The sequence below is a fragment of the Cephus cinctus genome, unplaced genomic scaffold (assembly GCF_000341935.2).
Source record: "Cephus cinctus unplaced genomic scaffold, Ccin1 Ccin1_scaffold0330, whole genome shotgun sequence".
Taxonomy (NCBI): Eukaryota; Metazoa; Arthropoda; class Insecta; order Hymenoptera; family Cephidae; genus Cephus; species Cephus cinctus.
The window spans coordinates 3,413,968-3,432,319 of NW_014333027.1; the positions used below are offsets into that span (position 1 = coordinate 3,413,968).

An 18,352-nucleotide genomic window follows, 5' to 3' on the forward strand; every position below is an offset into this window, starting at 1 on the left:
ATGATGGTTCTTTTTTTTATTTCCATTTATTTGTTTATAATGTTTATACATTTCATCAAGATCCGTACCTCCCGCTCTCTAAGTCACTTTAAGCTCTTAAAGAAAATCAATACAGCAATGTTATATAAATCAAAGAGCCTACCCAGACAACACATAATGTCCAAAATTCGTTTTTAGAGCACAGTTGTCTTTGAGACATCTTAAGAATGACTTTTGGGCACGTGTGTTGTGTGGGTATAGTTTCATCCTAGCCATATGCAGATATAAAATGTAGATAGAATGGTATGCACACAAAATAATCTCTGAGATTTTAATGGAAACATGTAAACTCATATACACAGTACAGGCGTGTTAAGTAATTTGCCAATTACCAAAAATACAGTAATATATAGATAGTACTCTTCATGCGCTATTACGCTTTATACATATAATTTTATAATCCTTTACGCTATACATACATAGTCGCAATGTTTTTAAACCCAATATTAAATCTTATTTATAAAAAGAGATTTCAATTCAGAAATTCGTCGTAAGGGTACAAATTGGTAAGCTGTTCTTAAAATTAAATTTACATTGTGACTATTATTCTTTCTATTTTATCGCTGCAAAAATATCTTCTAAAATTCGGATGCCTTGTTTTCTTCGTCCTTTTAATTACTTTAAGTAATGAAACTTGAAAATATGGAAAGAATCGAATGCACTTGGAATTAGATTTGATATGCTTAATTTTCGATAGAACACAAGGAAAAATAGGAGGAATGCATTTCCTTACGTTTGTCTACGTTATCGCAGGTAAAATACGACGGAGTGAAACAGCAAGGTGGATATGCTACATCGGGATAATTAATTATAAAAGTAAGTACACAAATAGGCGTTCCTCTGACATCAAAAATTGTCATGTAAAGATTATCAAAATTAGTTAAATACGAAACATAAAAAGAGATAAGAGCCAATAAAGTTTATCAAATACAGGAAGAGATTATAGATAATTTAGAATAAAATAACGCTCGTGTTAATAAAGATACGTGATTCACGTGATATCATTACATATAAAAATCTTGATTTGTCCAATTTACATTCTCTCTTGGAAGTATATTATAGGAACTTTTGACAGTACTTGAGAAAAATAAAAAAATATGTTCCACTCAAAAATATCTATAAAATATACAATAAAGGTCATCTTAAGAGATATCAAATGATTTTAAGTACGTTCAAAGCGAACGTTGGATATGTTCATCATATGATTACGTAATATTGCTAATCGGATATAGTTGTCTTTGAATGTTATTAATTCGATTGTATAAAGATGTAATGTCTCGATTAACAGATAAATTCCAACATGTATGTAAACTATGTTCGAATACACTTGATCCAGAAACAATCTAGAAATATTTTACATCATTAACAGGAAATCATTATTAATGTTTGTATTGATATTGCTGTTGGTGCATTTAAGAGATTGAGACTGAAACGTATTTATAATGAACGTAAAAATAAACTCTGCACTTTCAAATTCCCTGTTGTAGAATTCCAGTTATAATATTTGGACGGAAATCGTATTTAGAGTTGCCTAACATTACAAATCAGTTTGCAGCGTCTCTCTTCAATCAAGTTCAGGTCTGATAAACTCAAGATCACTAGCATCATCTTCAGAGCTTGATTCTTCATCGGCATCAAAATATGGTCTTGTTATTTTCAGATCATCAGCTTCTTTCAGATTTTCTATTAAAAATTAAAATCATGTATAGTACACAAATTTTATTACAAAATAGCGTAAACCCTTACCTTTCAAAGGTCTTTTGAATATCTCAACTTCCTTTTCATCGTTGTCGAAAAAAGTATTCCCATCTCTCAGTAAACTAAAAGCATAACCCTTCTTGTTGTTCTTCTCGCGATTTCGCGCTGATTGACAACCTGCATAGCAACAAACTCCGGACACGACTATGCCTAGGCAAAGTATACCAGCTATTATTACAAAAACTAATCTTGGCATTCCCAGAACATTTTCATCTCTCTGTAGTTTAAACATTACGTGGGTGAATGTCTTGGCATCTGGTATATCTATCAATTTCGTCTCTGTCATATATCCTGGCACTGAGGCAGTGATTGTATGAGTCCCCGAAGGTAATAAAAGCCAGTAGGCTCCTGATTGATAATTTTTAACATAGTGGACGAATTTATCGTGCGATAATAAAACATTCTTAATGGGCTCATCGTTCTGATTTACAACGTAACCAGTAATGCCCTTGGAAATTTCCCCAATGATCGCCAGTAGACTCTCCTTATTTTGATTCCAAATATCCAGAGGATAATCAGTGTTACAGCAAGATACATAAACATCCAGCATCAGTGTGCTTGTGTTTAGGTAGACATAGTCGATTAAGCTATTCTTACGTTCTTTACCGAGCGCCACACCGGCATGCGTGACTCCGCTATCTTCAATGATGAATGCTGTTCCGCATTCTGATAATACAGAATTGTTAGTGCTCATAGACGGATGGTGTTTTGAATAAGTTAGTGCAAAGCTTTTCAAAACATTCTCATCGTCGGTATTGTATATATTTTCATATGAACTTCCATACTTGTCGCCATACGGTATTTCCACGTGCCTTGAACCAGTATTAAAGTTCACCCCAAGAACAGCATTAACTTTTTTGAACCAATCAACAATAATTTGTGCATTATTATCTAGTGCATTCCGAATTGGGAATTGCAAAGGTTGCTCTGTAGTGCCCAAACATGTTTGCTTCTTCATTGCATCCGGGTTCAAGTCTGGTGCCACGTGTATAAAGAAATGGTCTAGGTACTTGGTTACATTTGGATTTGTCTTATAACTAGCTAAAAGGAAGTAAATGAAATTTACTAATACTTCTGACGTCACTGGAGCACCTTGATATACACCGGCTGAGAAAATAACCGAAAGTCTCCCAGTTAATTTTGAGTTATCATCTTGCTTGCCAATTTCTAGTGCCATCACTTCATTGCCATTTTTTGTTTTGCCAATTTTATACAATCTAGAAATTTGTGGATACTTTCCGTTCAAATCTTCCAGAATATTATTGATTTTGTTGCTTCCTTTGTTTTCGTTTTTTTCTATAAGACCTATATCTACTTCCTTGGACTGGTCAAGTTTTATATTCATATCCGTGACTTCCTTATCGTTTATCTGAATCATGACTGATTTACTGATGTAACCCTTGCAGGATACGATGAAAGAGTAATTGCCAGGCAATAATGTCATCTTGAAATAAGCCATATTTTTGGACAAATGATGAATCGTAGTTCCAATTTGTACTATAGCTTGTCTCAGTGGAGTTCCTTGATTATTTGTTATTGTCGCGCGGATACCAGTCGAAAGATCTTGAAGAAGTCCCATTAGAGGTTTCAAATTTTCTCTCCAGAGCATCGGAATAGTTTCAGCCGAAGGATATTTACAGCAGGATGCAGATATACTTATCTATAAATTAATGTTTCTATAATGCATAGTTACGTTGTTTAACAAATTTCCACTAAAATACTTACCACAGGAATGTTATATCGCTTGTTAATAGAATCCTTTAACTGGTCTACACCATTGTTTTGAGGTTGACATACTTCTGAATGAACTTGAAATTTATACTTTTTGGCAAGTGTCCTGTAAATGTTGAATTCGTCGTATGTGTAACTAACATCTTTAGCTCCACCAGATATCAGAATAATTGCATCGTAATCCTCAGTTTCCAACATCTTTTTAAAAGCGCTTGTAACCGGATCAAGTTGTTGACTATCATCCAACATTTTTGCGCCGACCTCATCAGACACCAGAGGATTGCAAAAATCGGATACTTTATCAAATCCTGGATCTACTCCAGGAATGAAATGCAACACACTAGTATTCAGAATTCTTTGAATTGGTGGATCGCCTATTTGATTTCCTTTCAGAATGTGTGTAGCAAGACGTAAAAATAATTCACGTCCTGCTGGTTGCGATGCGAATAATCCACCGACAAGGGCAATTCGAAATTTATTTTCCTCTGGTGCTCCCATCTACAAAAAATTCCATAACTTATAGAAATTTTTCAGAAGTTAGAAAGTACTTAAGCTTAATGAATTCACTTACATTCTGGGTTACTTTAAGAGAATGTATGGCCATGCTGACGAAAGAATCTCCAGCCCTGAATTCCGCGACATCCTGTTGACGATTTTCTAACTGGCCAAGCATTGCGCTTAACTCTACATTCTTTAGGTAACCTTTCTGTAAGTTTGACATTAGCCGAAAATCATACGCCGAAGACCTACAAGCAGAATTACCGGTAGTCACGTTTCAATGAATATGTAGAACAATTTCATGTGAAACTGAAGAACTGATCACTACGAATGAACATAAGGAATGATTTATTGCAAGCATTTTTTAGATTACAGTTAAGCTTAATCATTCCATTTTCGAGGTTTCCAATATTCTCTTGAGACTTCATGTTAAGATTTCATAATGTATTCAGCAATGAGTCATTCAAAACGTACCAATGCTGAGGATCATCCCTCATTAAGGTGAAATCCAAAGTTACTTCCCCTTGTCCCAACTCATGTCCTTCAGGTACGGTAACGTTTTGCGTCAACGGCTCATATCCCACAGCACTGACAGTAATATTATAATTTCCTGGAATAAGGAGTCTCCAGTAATCACCATCTTTCGCTGCAAAGATGTCATGTGCGATCCCCTCGACGTGAACTCTGGCATGGGAAATCGCTCCACCGATAGAGGATCTTACCAACCCATGAACACCTTTACGAGTCTGAAGAAAAAAAATTATGTTAGCTCTAGTAAGAGGACCTAAAAGGTAACTGGAATTAAAAAATACTAACCATTTCTATAAAAGCCAAGAGTGGTTCTCTGTTCTGCAGCCAGAAATTTGGAAGCTCCTCAGCAGGAGGAAATTTCGTGCAGCTAAGCTCCAATGTGATTTCAAAGTCATTGCTATTTATATAATTGTAATCTTGCATGCCACCAGGAACGGCATACCACTGAGCTCCATTGGTTATTCCATCAGGAAATCGTTCCTCAAGTGGATCTATACCTCCATTCATAGTAAAAGGACGTGCACATGGTTCTCCCAAGTGCATCCTTGGATGCGCTTGCGAATAAACTAGTGCTAGCATCCTGAAGACGTCATTGTCAGGGGCGAGATTGACTACACTACTGGATTTATCAGGACCATCGTCATACGGATAATTAGCCACCAAGGCACCACCATGGAGGTTTGCGGATAAGACAAATGGTTCTGATGCTATCCAATCCATCACTGCTTTGGTTTCTGGCTGCTGGATTCTGTTGAGCTGTACAAAAATAAATATTCTTGCTTTTCAAAATACTCAGATATTTTGAAAAATATTGTATACACGAAACCTACCTCAGTAAAACCATATTGGTCAGGAAAATTTCTATTCAGATCAATGTCTTTAGCATTGTTTCTACCTTTCAATTGATTCACATCTCCTGCCTTGGATATTTCATATCCATCAGGATTCATACTAGGCATCAGATGTATTCTAACACTATTTACTATCTTGGTGACTCTTGCATCAGTACCATAGTTTTCACATAAATACTTTATCAGCAGCAGCAACATTTCTCTTCCTACCACTTCGTTTCCATGCATGTTCGCTACATATTTCATTTCTGGCTTGCTCTTATCATGTTTTCCAGGTTTATCTGTTATTTCCATCACGTAAAGTTCACGATTCTGCACCGAACGTCCTATACTGTACAGGCGAGTGATGTTTGGATAAACACTAGATAAGTCCATTAGATATTTCTCCATGGCTACGTAATTGTGATGCTCGAACACCGTGTGATCGAAAAAGCCATATTTATCGATAGGCCTTTCTAGTTCCTCCACATCAGGGGAACCATTTCGTGCTGCATATAAATGATACTGTGGTCATAAGCTATTTCAAAGTTTTTAAATTAGTTTCATTGTGAAACTTTATTAATACTAAAGAGATTACCGTTTGGTAAATAGTGTATAGTACACTTTTTTAGAGGTTTCTGTATGCATGTAATATCTATTGCAGGATTATAAACGATTGTATGAGAGTAATCATTGCTTCCAATGATAACTGAATCAAACGTATTCACGTAACACAAGGTATAGAGAAAATAAGATATAAGAATAAACGAAAATCCAGACGTCAGAAATGAGCAACTCAGTTCTTTCTACATAAGTTTTTGACTTGCAAGAGGAGCCAATGTAAGGATGAGGCTGGTGTCTTCAAAATGAAATATTTGTATGCGACACATCACAGCAAATATAATACTTTATTTGGGACATCGCATTATACATTACATATTCTTTAATTCCACAGATCATACAAGTAGATACAGACAAACCTTTATTATATATTTAGATATTAGATAATACTTTTTGTATTCTCATTTTATTATTTTTAATAGAATCATCCTGCGGTACAATCTAGACGTATTGCCGCCGCTATTGTTTGGTGTTTTTGAAACGTTCAGCTTGTGATATTACTCACTTCTAACCAATATACTCTTTGTAATCCGTTATTCGCGCGAAAGCGACGATTTTCTATTAGTACCCTGATTAAATTTTCAAAACCAAAATGAAACATAGAGTCAAATAAAAACGTTCATTTTTCTTGTATTATGATCGTCAACAAAAATTCATGTCTAAAGTATCACTAGTAACGGTCTGCGGAAAAAAGTGAGGAAGAAAAAAGACGAATCTTCTCAATAAGATGAAAGAATGACATTGTTTCATGGTAACTGAGGATATCCATTAAACAAATTTTCTCTTTCCTCGATGGAAACGTATAATCTTTGTGGATATTTATGATTTTAGTTGCCTAGCCACTAACTGAGCCAAACAGAAAACTAGAAGACTAATTGTAAGAAAACAAAAGTCCATACGTGTCTAAAGCAAATTGTTCTACGGCTTCGTCGGTCTCATCTACTCTCCCAATAAAATATAAGTTCGGAATTTTCGTTCAGACAAATAAAATAGAATGTACGTTAATCCCTACTAAAATATTAAGTCTTGATATTGTAGGATAGTCTCGTAAATCCGTGCCTCTTTAAGTAGATGACACATAAAATTCAAAATGTATAATACACTGGACTTTTATGTTTATAGCCAATAAATCTCTCCCTAGTATAATTAATTATTTCATTTTCCGTTATTCCAAGCTCGGTCAAACGACTTCCTTTGAAAAATCCCACCTAATAATAAAAAAGAGATCGGACGCCTTGTCCTTTTCTCGCAAACACGAGAAATGTGATAATTTGATAAAGCGTAATAAAAAAAAAGAAAAAAATAACATTCACTATCGATCCTAGTAGCTTTAACATTCGATAGCATTGTACAGCGAATTCTTATAGAGAGATATGTTCATTGTCATATTTAAATTAATGCTATACAATATGGTCCTATTACTGGTCTACAATATGCTGCTAGTAAGAATGTTTTTTATGTTTGTCATGCAGTGTCTGGGAACCAAACAAAAAGAAATCCAACCGCACAAAAGTGAGGACAGATCTTTTTCATAATATCTTGTAAAATAAAGAATCTTCTACCCGCTTGATTTCTCCATACCTTGTGTACACGTTATAAGCTCGTTAACGAAAAAAGTCTATGACGTATACGCCTATGATATACATAATACTAGACCAAAAGGAACATAAAATAAAAAAAGAAAAAGCCAGGATGGATAAGCATTTAAGGGTTATCATAACGAAATTAATTGCTGTGGTAACTAGTTTTCGTTAACATAGACGTGCAGATCCGAGCATGAGATTACTGAAAGCGTTCTGTAAAATAAAAAAGATATAGAAGTAAATAGTATAAGTAAATGCAAAATAATTTTAACTATATAGTCAAGAGTAAGAGGACGTTCGTAGCGCGCAGTTGAACGTTCTCGGACGGAAAGAAAAGCTTGAACTTCTTTAAACTGTGTGAAAGAACCGAGTGATGATGATAATTATAATAATAATGACTCCGTGAACTAACAAACTTGTCGAAGATGCCAAAACGAACATATGAGACACGAATGATAATGGACCTCGATTTAACAGAACATTTTTTGCTAATTCTCTCGGTTACGCAGAGTCGCGATCATTCTGCGAAGAGGAGAGAAACGCGTGAGAAACGGTATCACTTGCAGAAAATCCCTATCAGGTTTACCTTGTTCGTCGAGGGGTTCGCTTCTTAATGTAAAATTCAATATTACTGGCTGATCCTCCTTCGTCACAGTTACCTGCACCGGACTGTTTGAGCGATACCTAAATTAGAGAAGTATTGCTGACTTTATTGCAATATATATTTATACACTACGTGAGGCTTTGTGCTATTTTTAGTAATTTAATATGAACCTAGACTGTATTTACGGCTACACACTCTTTGATTTAGTTCTATATTTAGTACACTAGGAAGATCACTGGAATTTTTATCTTTCACAATGTAAGGAATATTTGGCTTATTTAATCTTTAAGATATTTTTACTTGAAACGACACTATGTCTGTAAATATAGACATATACCCAGTTAATCAGTTTAAACACACCATATGAACATATGGTTTTACCATAAGAATCAAGTGGGCACACTAACTTTAGGTGGTGCGTTTGATCTATCTGAATAACCCGGTATGTCTAAGTACATACAGATGTATTAAATAGATTGGAAAGGTACTTTTAAAGACTCAGGTATCAAACTTTATAATGTTCTACGTTACATCGAAGTAGCATGGGAGCAAATAAGAGGTTCTATGTTCTTAATGAAGGTTCTAAAGATCTACAGTCCGTTAAGAAATTTTACTGACTTTACGAGAATTTGTTTTCACTGACTACGTTTTCAGCATATAGAATTCAGATAGGAGAAAACAATTACATGCAAGAGTTGCATAGAATAGCCCAATAAGATTATTTCACCGTTTTAACCCTGTACGGTAGAAATGCGGTTAGTGTCAAGTATATAAATTGAAAATGAACTCACCCCCAGGCGGCAGCGTAAACAGAATAAGTGCCTGGCAGCAAGAGGCGCCAATATTCCCCACGATTTGTTGTAGAAATATTGTGATTTATTCCAACGACTACGATATTGGCACCTTCGATCGGCTGACCTTCCGTATCTGTTACTCTACCTGTTAACAAATTCAGTAAGCAATGTAACGGATCTATTAAACAGATTTTATGATTATGAGCATATACCTTTAATTCCAATGTGTGCTTGCTCTATATATTTGAGGAGAGATTCCTTGTTCAGTTCCCATTGTTCTGGCAATGACGAAGCCAATGGATATTTACAGCAGCTCAACTCAAATGTTATTTCAAATGCGTTAGAGCGAGCATAATTGAAATCCTGCATGCCTCCCGTAACTTCATACCTGTAAAAAAAATGTCCATATGGTTATCTCGTTTTAAATTGCAATTTCTTGAAGTTCTGAACAAATTATATTAGAGAAAAGTTCTTCATATACCAGTAGGCACCATTGGTGACACCGCCAGGGAAATGTTCCAGTGAACAAGCGTTTCCTAGTCGCATCGTGGGATGATTATCGGCATATGTATGCGCAAGATGTTTAAACAACTCATCGTCAGGGGATTTACTTTCTTTACAGCAATTCTCAGCAATTCTATATGGAATACACCAGGTTTAGGTTCAAAAACGTTCATATTTCACGATTGTAATGTAATTATTTGAATAAGAATAATACCCTGAATCATAGGGATAGCTTGCCACAATGGCCCCACCATGAAAGTTTCCTGAGAGAACAAATGGCTCAGTAGCTATCCAGGTCATCATTGCGACTGTCTCGTTTTGTCTGCCATCTGTTATACTGCCGCCTCGTTGCAAATGATTTGTGCTTTGGTCGAACTGATCAGGAAAATCGCGATTCAGATCTATATGATTTGCATTTTCACGGCCAGTAAAGTCCTGCTTCGAATGGCACATACCCTCCTGTAGAAAATGGAATACAATGCTTCTCTTATCTTTTGCCATACAAAGTAATAAGCATTATGTTAGCCTGATAATAGCAATGGAGTATAACTGCATATACACACTTGCATGACATATTTTTATACTAAGTTTATACACTTTTAAAATTGTTTCTAAAATATCATGACTTCATGGTATTACAAATAAATTCATCAAACTAAATAATGTACATTGGATTGTTCTCCTTGATGCAAATTAGGATTTACTTTAATAAATTTGATGATGTTACACTTATTGATTCCATGTGATATAACATTATTTCATGTAGCTAATATAATATGTAATGTACTCTTTCTTTCAAAATAAAATGGCAAACTATTTTTTGATTCCATAAAGATTATCACAGCTATCTGTACGTGTACAGAACATTTGTTTAAAATTAGCACAAGGAAGTGAAAACAGAGTTCACACATATATATTGTAAATATGAAAAGTCCTTACCGTTGAATGTTCAAACCCATCAGGATTCATGGAAGGCATTAGGAAGATATCAGTATTGTTAACCAGTGCACTGACCCTTGCATTTGTGCCATAATTTTTCAGTAAATACTGTGACAGATAGACCAGTAACTCTCGTCCAACAGCTTCGTCACCATGCATGTTGCTCACATATTTGACCATGGGCTCACCAAGGGCACGTTCTCTGACATTTTCCGAGATCTCTAATACCAAGAGATCGCGACCTTCAACAGATTTACCCACTGAATGCACTCTGGCCAAATTTGGATAAGTCTCAGCGAGATTGTGAAAGAGTTCCTTTAGTTCATTATAGTGGGTATAATGAGGCTGAACGAAATCCTCGTTTGGCTGTGCAGATCTTAGTGTGTAGCAGTTCACCACGACGAAGTAAGTCAAAATTAGACTCAAGAAGCTCCAGGGCCCCATGGTGTAGTCCAAATTATGGAATATCACAACGATTGACAGCACGACTGTTCCCTGCTGTTTCGTGTGCTCCTCTAACGGGATATCCCCTATATCTGATCTGATGACGTCAGCAGCTAAGTGAGTGGGGGATTTACTCAACTTTACACACTTCCATACCCGAATACATCAAGCCCGCCTACAGATATACGCCCACACAACTCAACAGGCAATTGATTTTCTGCTCTGGGAGATAAGTACCGATCGTAATACACTACGTTAAATTTCCGCGGAATATGCGTACCTATGCCTGATAAAATGACTTTTTTAAGCAAAAAATTTTCTTAATCAACATACTACATTCTAAGACTAATAATAGTGTGCCTCTTTTAGAATAAGAAAAGTTTGTAAACTTTATTTCATAATGATTAATGAGTCATTATGCAATTTCTGTTGAGGAGTAGACAAGAACGGTGGTTTTCAAGGAAAATAATATTTAATTTGCCTTTATAATTATAAAAATCTTTTATTTTTAAATATATTACATATATATATATGTAACAGCTATATATACTGTCCAAGCTTTAAGAACCAGATAATCTCATGGCTTTGCGCTCATAGTACCTCTGTAAAGCTGCTTCAAAAACTGGGCCTACTGTTCTTTTTTCCCATATTGATACCTTCTTTTCTTCTTTCTTTTTCTTTAGTTCTGTATTATCTTTATTCACTTCTTTTGTTTGCTCTAAAGAACTATTTTTTATTTTATCAGATTTTTCAGTATTATTTGTAGTATAATTTTGGTCTCTTGTAGGACTAGGACTCTTCATTTTTGTTTTTTCAGGAGACAATTTTTGCTTTTTTATTTCAGGTTCCTCGGTCTCTGGATTTTCAGATTTAGAAGATAATGGGATTCCCACATCTTTTGTATTATTTATCATCTTGTCTGTTTCAATTTCAGAATCACTGTCAGATAATTCTGCATTTCTCTTCCTGTATTGCCTATTTTTTTTAGATTGCCCAAGCTTTTTCCGCGTTTGTTTTGCTATTTCTATTGTGCTTTCATTATCTGATTGTGTGTTCTTTTTGGACAAAAAATTTGACCGTGTAGCATCCTGATTTGCATCTTCATCTATGTCTTTTTCCTTGATTTCTGAAATTTGCTCATTGTCAAGAACATAATCTGTAGATTGCTGTTGTTTCCCACCATCTACAGTTTGTGCGTATAAATGTCGATAAAATCCAGACATATCTTGCTGTTTAGTAACATCACCAATTGATTCAAGTCTGTCCATTCTCAATTCTTCTTCTTCCATCTTCTTAAATTCCTCAAGTTTTGCTCTATACGCAGAAGTCACAAAACTTTCTTTATCTGCAAACATAGCTCCTTCAGCTTCCCTTTCTTTCTGTACCATTCTCTCTATTCTGTGTTCTTGTTCTCTTTTTCTACGATCAGCAGCCAGCAACAGATTTGTAATATATTTTGGCTTTTTTTCCTCTTTTTTTACAGCTTTACTTTCCTCTTTCGTTCTTTCCATTTCATCATAAACTTCATCGTACTGATACACTGTTGGGTTTTCCTTTAACGCCTTCTTCATGGTTAATTGTGTTTGTTTCTTTACTCGGTTCTTTTCTCCTTCAGCCTTTAGAGCTTTCTTCACCCAGTCTGTACCATCCTCAGCATCAGATCCACTATCGTCTCCAAAGATATTACCAGCTCTTGGAGCAGATATTTGCTTCTTTTTTGGAACAATCAAGCCGTATCTATAATACAGTTAAAACCGTGTCATTGAAGTCCATCCATTTTGTCAAATTTCAACAAATAATTTATAACTAAACAAGTATAAAGTACAAGTAATCAAATTTCAAAATCAAGTGCTTACTGTTTTTCCTTTCTTCCTGTTTCAGTCATTATTAACAGTAAAAATATCAAATTGTTATTGAAGCAATCTGATTTACTGAAGTCTAAAAATTTGTTATTCGTGCTTTTGTGGTTATGTGCTTTGACTCCTGACTGTCATGATCAGTTATGATAACGTTGAGTATAAATAGGTAGGTAACACTCGATGATATTAGCCTTTTTTTTGCTCATCGATCGCTGTGAACAGATGTAAAACTGGCGGCGTCATGTAGTTGGCAGCAATTGGTGAGAGTCATATTAAATATATAGAATTTCTATTGGTTGTCGAAAAGTAGTTCTTGGCAATAGCGAATAGTGTTCTTACGTTGATAAATTTAATTTTTTGTGAACGAATCACTCTGTTCAAACTCGGAATATTTCACCAACTTATTACTTCACACAGCATTGCTGACAATGGCGTGATCAAGCGTGATATCCTGTTGTCATTTTAAAATCGTAACGGCCTTTATTGCAAGTGGAAAACAGTTTTTGCTTTACAAATAAAAGTTTTATACTGTTTTTTTGGCATGTGTAGAAAGTAATATCTCCTATGGGAGTTTCGCGCAGTATGTATTTTCTCTATACTTTTTCATTACGTTAATTAATAAATGGTTAAACAACAATTTTAATATGTATTTCATTTACTTCGTACGAGTACTTTGTCTTTAGTACTTCTCATATCATCCATTATAACGTTTTATTTAAGAATATATGTTACATTTCCGTATCATTTCCTTTTTCAGAAATAAATGACACATAGTATATTGTAATCCATGCTTTTTGTGGACAATACCCATACTTGCTATGGCTTTGGAAGCATCAATCGTGGAGCGTCTTCAGGAGCTCAGAAAATGGCAAATTGAGCAACAAGGGCGACTGTTGAAGCAACAAGAAGAACAAAGAGAATTATTAAGTAGAGAACAAGACCGCATGTATCAAGCACTTGGTTTAACTATACCAAATGAAAGCTTAGATGAAAATATAATGAAACAATTAATTGCTCAAAGTAAAGGGGAATGTAGTCTGGATTTATCACAGGAAGATACTGAAGCATCTACAAACTATAAAGACAGTTTAAATGAAGACCCAAAACAAACAGGAAATAAACATTGTGCCATATCAGAATCAAGTAATAAGGAGCATTTAAACAATGATGATTATAATGATTCTGATCTACTCAGTATATCTCAAGTGATTTTAAGTAAAGAAGAACCTTGTCATACATTCACAACCAATAGTATTAATAAGAATAGATCAAGTGAGGCATTCGACATTGTAACAAACAAAAATTTAGAAACTCAGGTTAGTATTAAACTCTCAAACCAGTCATCTGATGACAAGGTTGAGATGCACCTAAACATGCCGAATATACACTTGTCTACTTCTCGCAATGTTCTTGGGAGACATCCCTCTGACGAATCAAATGCCAGTGTAAATAAGCTTAAGCATGAATGTTTCTCAAATTTGGATTTGACTCCGCAAAAACAACGTGGACCAATTTCTAAATTGACCATGGAAGGAATAGAGCCACTTCCATCAGAAGCAGTAACAAATAAACACATAACTATAGATGATATTCCTGTACCATCACCAAAGAAAGATTTTCATACTTTGTTAGAAGAACGTTTAAGGGACTCCGAAGCTTTGATGCAGAATAATAATGACACAAAGAAACTAATAAAACGCCCATTTTTAAAAAAGGGAGAAGGTTTAGCACGATTTCGAGTTAATTCTTTTTCTGGAAATACAGCACAACTTACGAGACGGCGAAGCGCATCTTTATCAGCTAACTTGAAGCTCAACAATGATCATACTAGTAAAAACGTTATTGATAAACCCAAAGATGTACCAAAAATCGTCCTCAAGAAAAATACAGCATCAAAAAAAAACATTCCTTCTGTCGCTCAACAAAGATTAAGTTTAAAAAACGTACCTTTACCAAGAAACAAAGTTCGGAGCAAATCCATGAGTAGATTTCCAACTATCATTAATGATAAGAACAACGTAAAGCCACCTATTGATTTAAAAAACTCTGATGTTGAAGCCAAAACGAAGAGGGATTTAGAGGAAGGTAGAATATTTGAACTTCTTGAAGAGAAAGCAGAGCATTCGAGTTTTTGCTCTACATCCAGTACAGTTGTTGCATTGCTGCAGCAGTCAGTTCAAACTACACCATTAAAATCTATGCAGACATTAAACAATGGTTTAACCAGCATTCAAACACATAAAGCTAATGTAAATATCAGGAAGGACATACAGGAAGAGGATTTGTTATTACAGGAAATAGTTTGCTCCACAGAATCCAATAAAGTCAAAAGTAATACCAATATACATAAGAAATCTGATTTTACTAAAGACATAGTACTTCCAAAGTGGGAATCCATACCGTTTATCAATGAACAAGTAAATCAGTACCACGCAAGCATGTACAACTCTTCACAGCTAAATGCTGCCAGGAATCAACAGTTTGGATATACAACAGCTGCTCAAGTATCTCAAAAGTTTAGCTCCCAAAGTGTTCAGTATATAGAAAAGAATCTTCTAAATAACAGCATAAATGAGGATGAGAAGCTCTGTGAACTGCCATACGGAATGGACATCGATGCAGCTTACGATGCTGATTATTCCAAAGGTTTTGATGACTGTGAAGCTTCTAATCAAGGTTATGATGGGAACATTGGTAATGAGGAAAGGAATGTTAGTCTTCATGTTAGATTTTCTGAATTTAATGACTATAAAATGATTGGCTTGACTGATACATCAAGTATATCCGGTGATTCGCAGGTACACAAAAATTACTCGGACGAAAGAGCCTGGAGCGATTGTTCAGCACCTAGCGACTCTTCCGATGCTGAAGCTTCATTAATAAAGACTCAAAAATCTCCTGTAGAGAACACTGAAGAACTGGTGATGTCAAAGCCAAATAAGGATTATGATCATGACGATTTCAGCGACAGGTCCTCCATGAAAAGCTTACCGGACATTGATGACAATGACTCAGGGAATCAGAAGATAATTGGTAATCACGAAGGCCCTTCTGCGGATCCTATGTCCGATGAAGAGTATTGTCAATATGAAGACTGTAAAGAACTATCAGACGACGAAGAGCCTGATGTCCATACTCATATGAATTATGATCTTAAAGATAGAAAATGTGAGACCAAGAAGGACATCTCATCAAAAATAAATTCAATTATGAACAACAATCAGAATCAGCTGATTGACGTGAGGACTGAAGATACTAACGGAACAATATTTAAGTCTGAATTATTAAAGAGTCGTTTGTTAGAGCTAGAACAAGAAATTGATATATTTAGAAAAGAGAATGCAGCCCTAACAATACAGAGACAAAAACTTCAGGACGAACAAAAGAAGTTGCAGCAACAGTACAAAGAGAAAGAAGCAGTATTTGAGGAGAACAGGGTAAGGGTAGAGAACAGTTTGCAAGAGGAAAAGAAAAGACTAACGAGGGAAAAAATGGCTTTGGAAAATAGACTAAAAGACGCACAACAAAAGGCACAGAAAAACAAACAAGAGAGGCAAGAGGTGCACATGCTGCGTGAACAGCTTGAAGAGTTGAGAGAAGATATTATTCAAAAAGAGAGTCGGTGGAATGCGGCCCAAGCCAGACATAAAAGTCAAGTAAGAATATTACACGCTGAGAATGCAAAATTAAAGCAAGAGCTAGAAAAACTTCAAAACGCCAAAAAGAACAACATCAAATTTAGAAAGCTCAATCCTCCTACAAACACCAGAGCTATACATCAGATTAATAAACAATTGGATGATCGCAAAAAGCCACAAACGAAGCAGGATTCTTCAGAAGATGAAGACCAATTAATTCGACCTATGATGGAATCTATCTTTGGCAAAGGGGATAGTCATGAAGCAGAAAATTCTGCGAATCATGAATCAGGCAAGAATATTGACGGTAGTAAACTGATAATATATGAAGCTGCACAGAAACCAGTGAAGAGTTATGAGAGTATCGCTAAGAAGCGTATAATGTATGAACATTTACTTAAAGACGCAACGATCGGCATTGCTGAACATCAGGATGCAATTAAAAAGGCAACTGAAGAGTTTGAAAGATTGAAGAATGAATCTCAAAATTCTCGAATTGAGGATACTGATGACGCAATGGATAATATTATTTCCAATCATGTTCCTTTAGAATTGGAGCAATCTCATATGAACGATGCAGTTGATAGTGATGTCAAGAGAAATTCTATGAAAGACGCTGACATGCAAAAAGGAGAAGTATCATGCAGTAGAACTTCTATCAGGAACAGGAAAAGCAATGAAACTTCTCCAAACAAAGATAAAATGACTAAACAGGGTATCAAAGAAGTTCGCCATCCAGATGGTCGACTAGAATATTGGTATCCAAATGGCAATGTCAAGAAACTTTCAGCTGATCGCAATATCATCAAAATGATATATTATAACGGTGATGTACGTGAGAGCAACCGTGATGGAGGTGTTAAATATTTTTATGCCTCAACAAGAACATGGCATACGACAATGCCGGATGGTTTGGAGATTCTTGAATTTCCTGAGTATGCAAATATTTAGTTCAATAAATCATTTTTTTTTTTCTTAATCGTTACATTACATAATTTTTTCAGTGGTCAAGTAGAAAGACGTTCAAAAAATGGTACAGTGGAAGTATCCTTTCCCGATGGTTCTGTAAGAATTTTGCAGTCCGATGGTTCAGAAAGATGGGCATTGCCTGATGGTACTATAGCTGAAACTTTCACAAATGGTGAAAAGATACTTACCTTACCCAATGGACAACGAGAAGTGCATACCAAAGACCACAAAGTATGATTATCAATGTTTAATTGTATTAACAAGATACAAACTTGACAGAATTTTTTCTGTTACATTGTAGCGACGAGAGTACCCTGATGGTACAGTTAAATTAGTTTATCCAGATGGTTCTCAGGAGACCCGTTATGCTAGTGGAAGAGTGCGACTCAAGGATAAGGATGGCAATCTTATAATGGATTCACAACAGCAATAAGTTAAACAACAGGAAGAAGGTTTGGAAACTTTTTGACATTCCTGTTTTTTCTATACTATTTGAAAGCAAGAAGTTCCAGTATATTAACTTTCAATGGTTATGTACAATGTTATTTCTACCTGTCGTTTTATTGTACAAATATTTTTAAGTGTTATACCAACGATTCAATGCTGCGAACTATTTTGCAGGATAGAGAACAGATTCTGTATTTTTTTTTAAGGGGCTAAATAAAGCTTATATCTTTTACTGGATTTTAATGATTTTACAGACACTATTCTCATAAATATTAGTCCACAAATATCTGTCCTATGCATTACTAAAATTTACCTTTAAGCCCAGGATATTTTGATAGTCGTCTAGAAATTGTCTTCTGGTTTGTAAATGTCAATGGAACTTTCGTTTGAATGAATATTATTGAGCCTAGAGTTCAGTCGGTTCAGTCACACTCGTGAACACGCGCACGAGCGCAACTCTGGACCAATAATAATGCTATTATCCAATCAGGTTCTTGCATCTTGAAGATAAACAGAGTTGATGCATTGAATCGCGTTGAAGACGATGGGCTAGAAAGGTTTTT

At 35.3% G+C, this 18,352-nt stretch overlaps 3 protein-coding genes across 8 annotated transcripts; 1 reads left to right on the plus strand and 2 right to left on the minus strand.

Moving 5' to 3' along the window:
• Window positions 1-7: 7 nt before the first annotated feature.
• On the minus strand, window positions 8-10,998 carry LOC107266632 (carboxypeptidase D). 3 transcript variants are annotated; one of them, XM_015737300.2, is made up of 13 exons: window positions 10,433-10,998; window positions 9,708-9,952; window positions 9,471-9,626; window positions 9,202-9,377; window positions 8,987-9,134; window positions 8,178-8,275; window positions 5,388-5,896; window positions 4,843-5,313; window positions 4,501-4,772; window positions 4,100-4,274; window positions 3,523-4,026; window positions 1,786-3,457; window positions 8-1,722 (listed from the first exon to the last, which is right to left on the minus strand). In XM_015737300.2, exons 1-13 carry the CDS (start codon window positions 10,874-10,876, stop codon window positions 1,604-1,606), a joined length of 4,989 nt encoding a protein of 1,662 aa, XP_015592786.1. In that variant the 5' UTR covers window positions 10,877-10,998; the 3' UTR covers window positions 8-1,603. The 3 variants fall into 3 exon arrangements, with proteins under 3 accessions (XP_015592786.1, XP_015592788.1, XP_015592787.1); XM_015737302.2 differs by lacking the exons at window positions 8-1,722; window positions 1,786-3,457; window positions 3,523-4,026; ... (2 more) ...; window positions 4,843-5,313; window positions 5,388-5,896 and adding an exon at window positions 6,277-8,113 and having other exon boundaries at window positions 10,433-10,967; XM_015737301.2 differs by lacking the exons at window positions 8-1,722; window positions 1,786-3,457; window positions 3,523-4,026; ... (2 more) ...; window positions 4,843-5,313; window positions 5,388-5,896 and adding an exon at window positions 6,277-7,804 and having other exon boundaries at window positions 10,433-10,966.
• A 354-nt stretch (window positions 10,999-11,352) lies between these two features.
• LOC107266637 (nuclear speckle splicing regulatory protein 1) lies at window positions 11,353-18,232 on the minus strand. 2 transcript variants are annotated; one of them, XM_015737317.2, is made up of 3 exons: window positions 18,103-18,232; window positions 12,733-12,947; window positions 11,353-12,613 (listed from the first exon to the last, which is right to left on the minus strand). In XM_015737317.2, the coding sequence occupies exons 2-3, from the start codon at window positions 12,759-12,761 to the stop codon at window positions 11,437-11,439; spliced, it is 1,206 nt and encodes a 401-aa protein (XP_015592803.1). In that variant the 5' UTR covers window positions 12,762-12,947; window positions 18,103-18,232; the 3' UTR covers window positions 11,353-11,436. The 2 variants fall into 2 exon arrangements, with proteins under 2 accessions (XP_015592803.1, XP_024939864.1); XM_025084096.1 differs by lacking the exon at window positions 18,103-18,232 and having other exon boundaries at window positions 12,733-12,979.
• Window positions 12,842-18,026, plus strand: LOC107266633 (centromere protein J). Of its 3 annotated transcripts, XM_015737305.2 has the most exons (5): window positions 13,038-13,315; window positions 13,493-15,446; window positions 15,534-17,308; window positions 17,378-17,573; window positions 17,644-18,026. In XM_015737305.2, the coding sequence occupies exons 2-5, from the start codon at window positions 13,554-13,556 to the stop codon at window positions 17,773-17,775; spliced, it is 3,996 nt and encodes a 1,331-aa protein (XP_015592791.1). In that variant the 5' UTR covers window positions 13,038-13,315; window positions 13,493-13,553; the 3' UTR covers window positions 17,776-18,026. The 3 variants fall into 3 exon arrangements, with proteins under 3 accessions (XP_015592790.1, XP_015592791.1, XP_015592789.1); XM_015737304.2 differs by lacking the exon at window positions 13,038-13,315 and adding an exon at window positions 12,842-12,995 and having other exon boundaries at window positions 13,493-17,308; XM_015737303.2 differs by having other exon boundaries at window positions 13,493-17,308.
• Window positions 18,233-18,352: the final 120 nt, after the last annotated feature.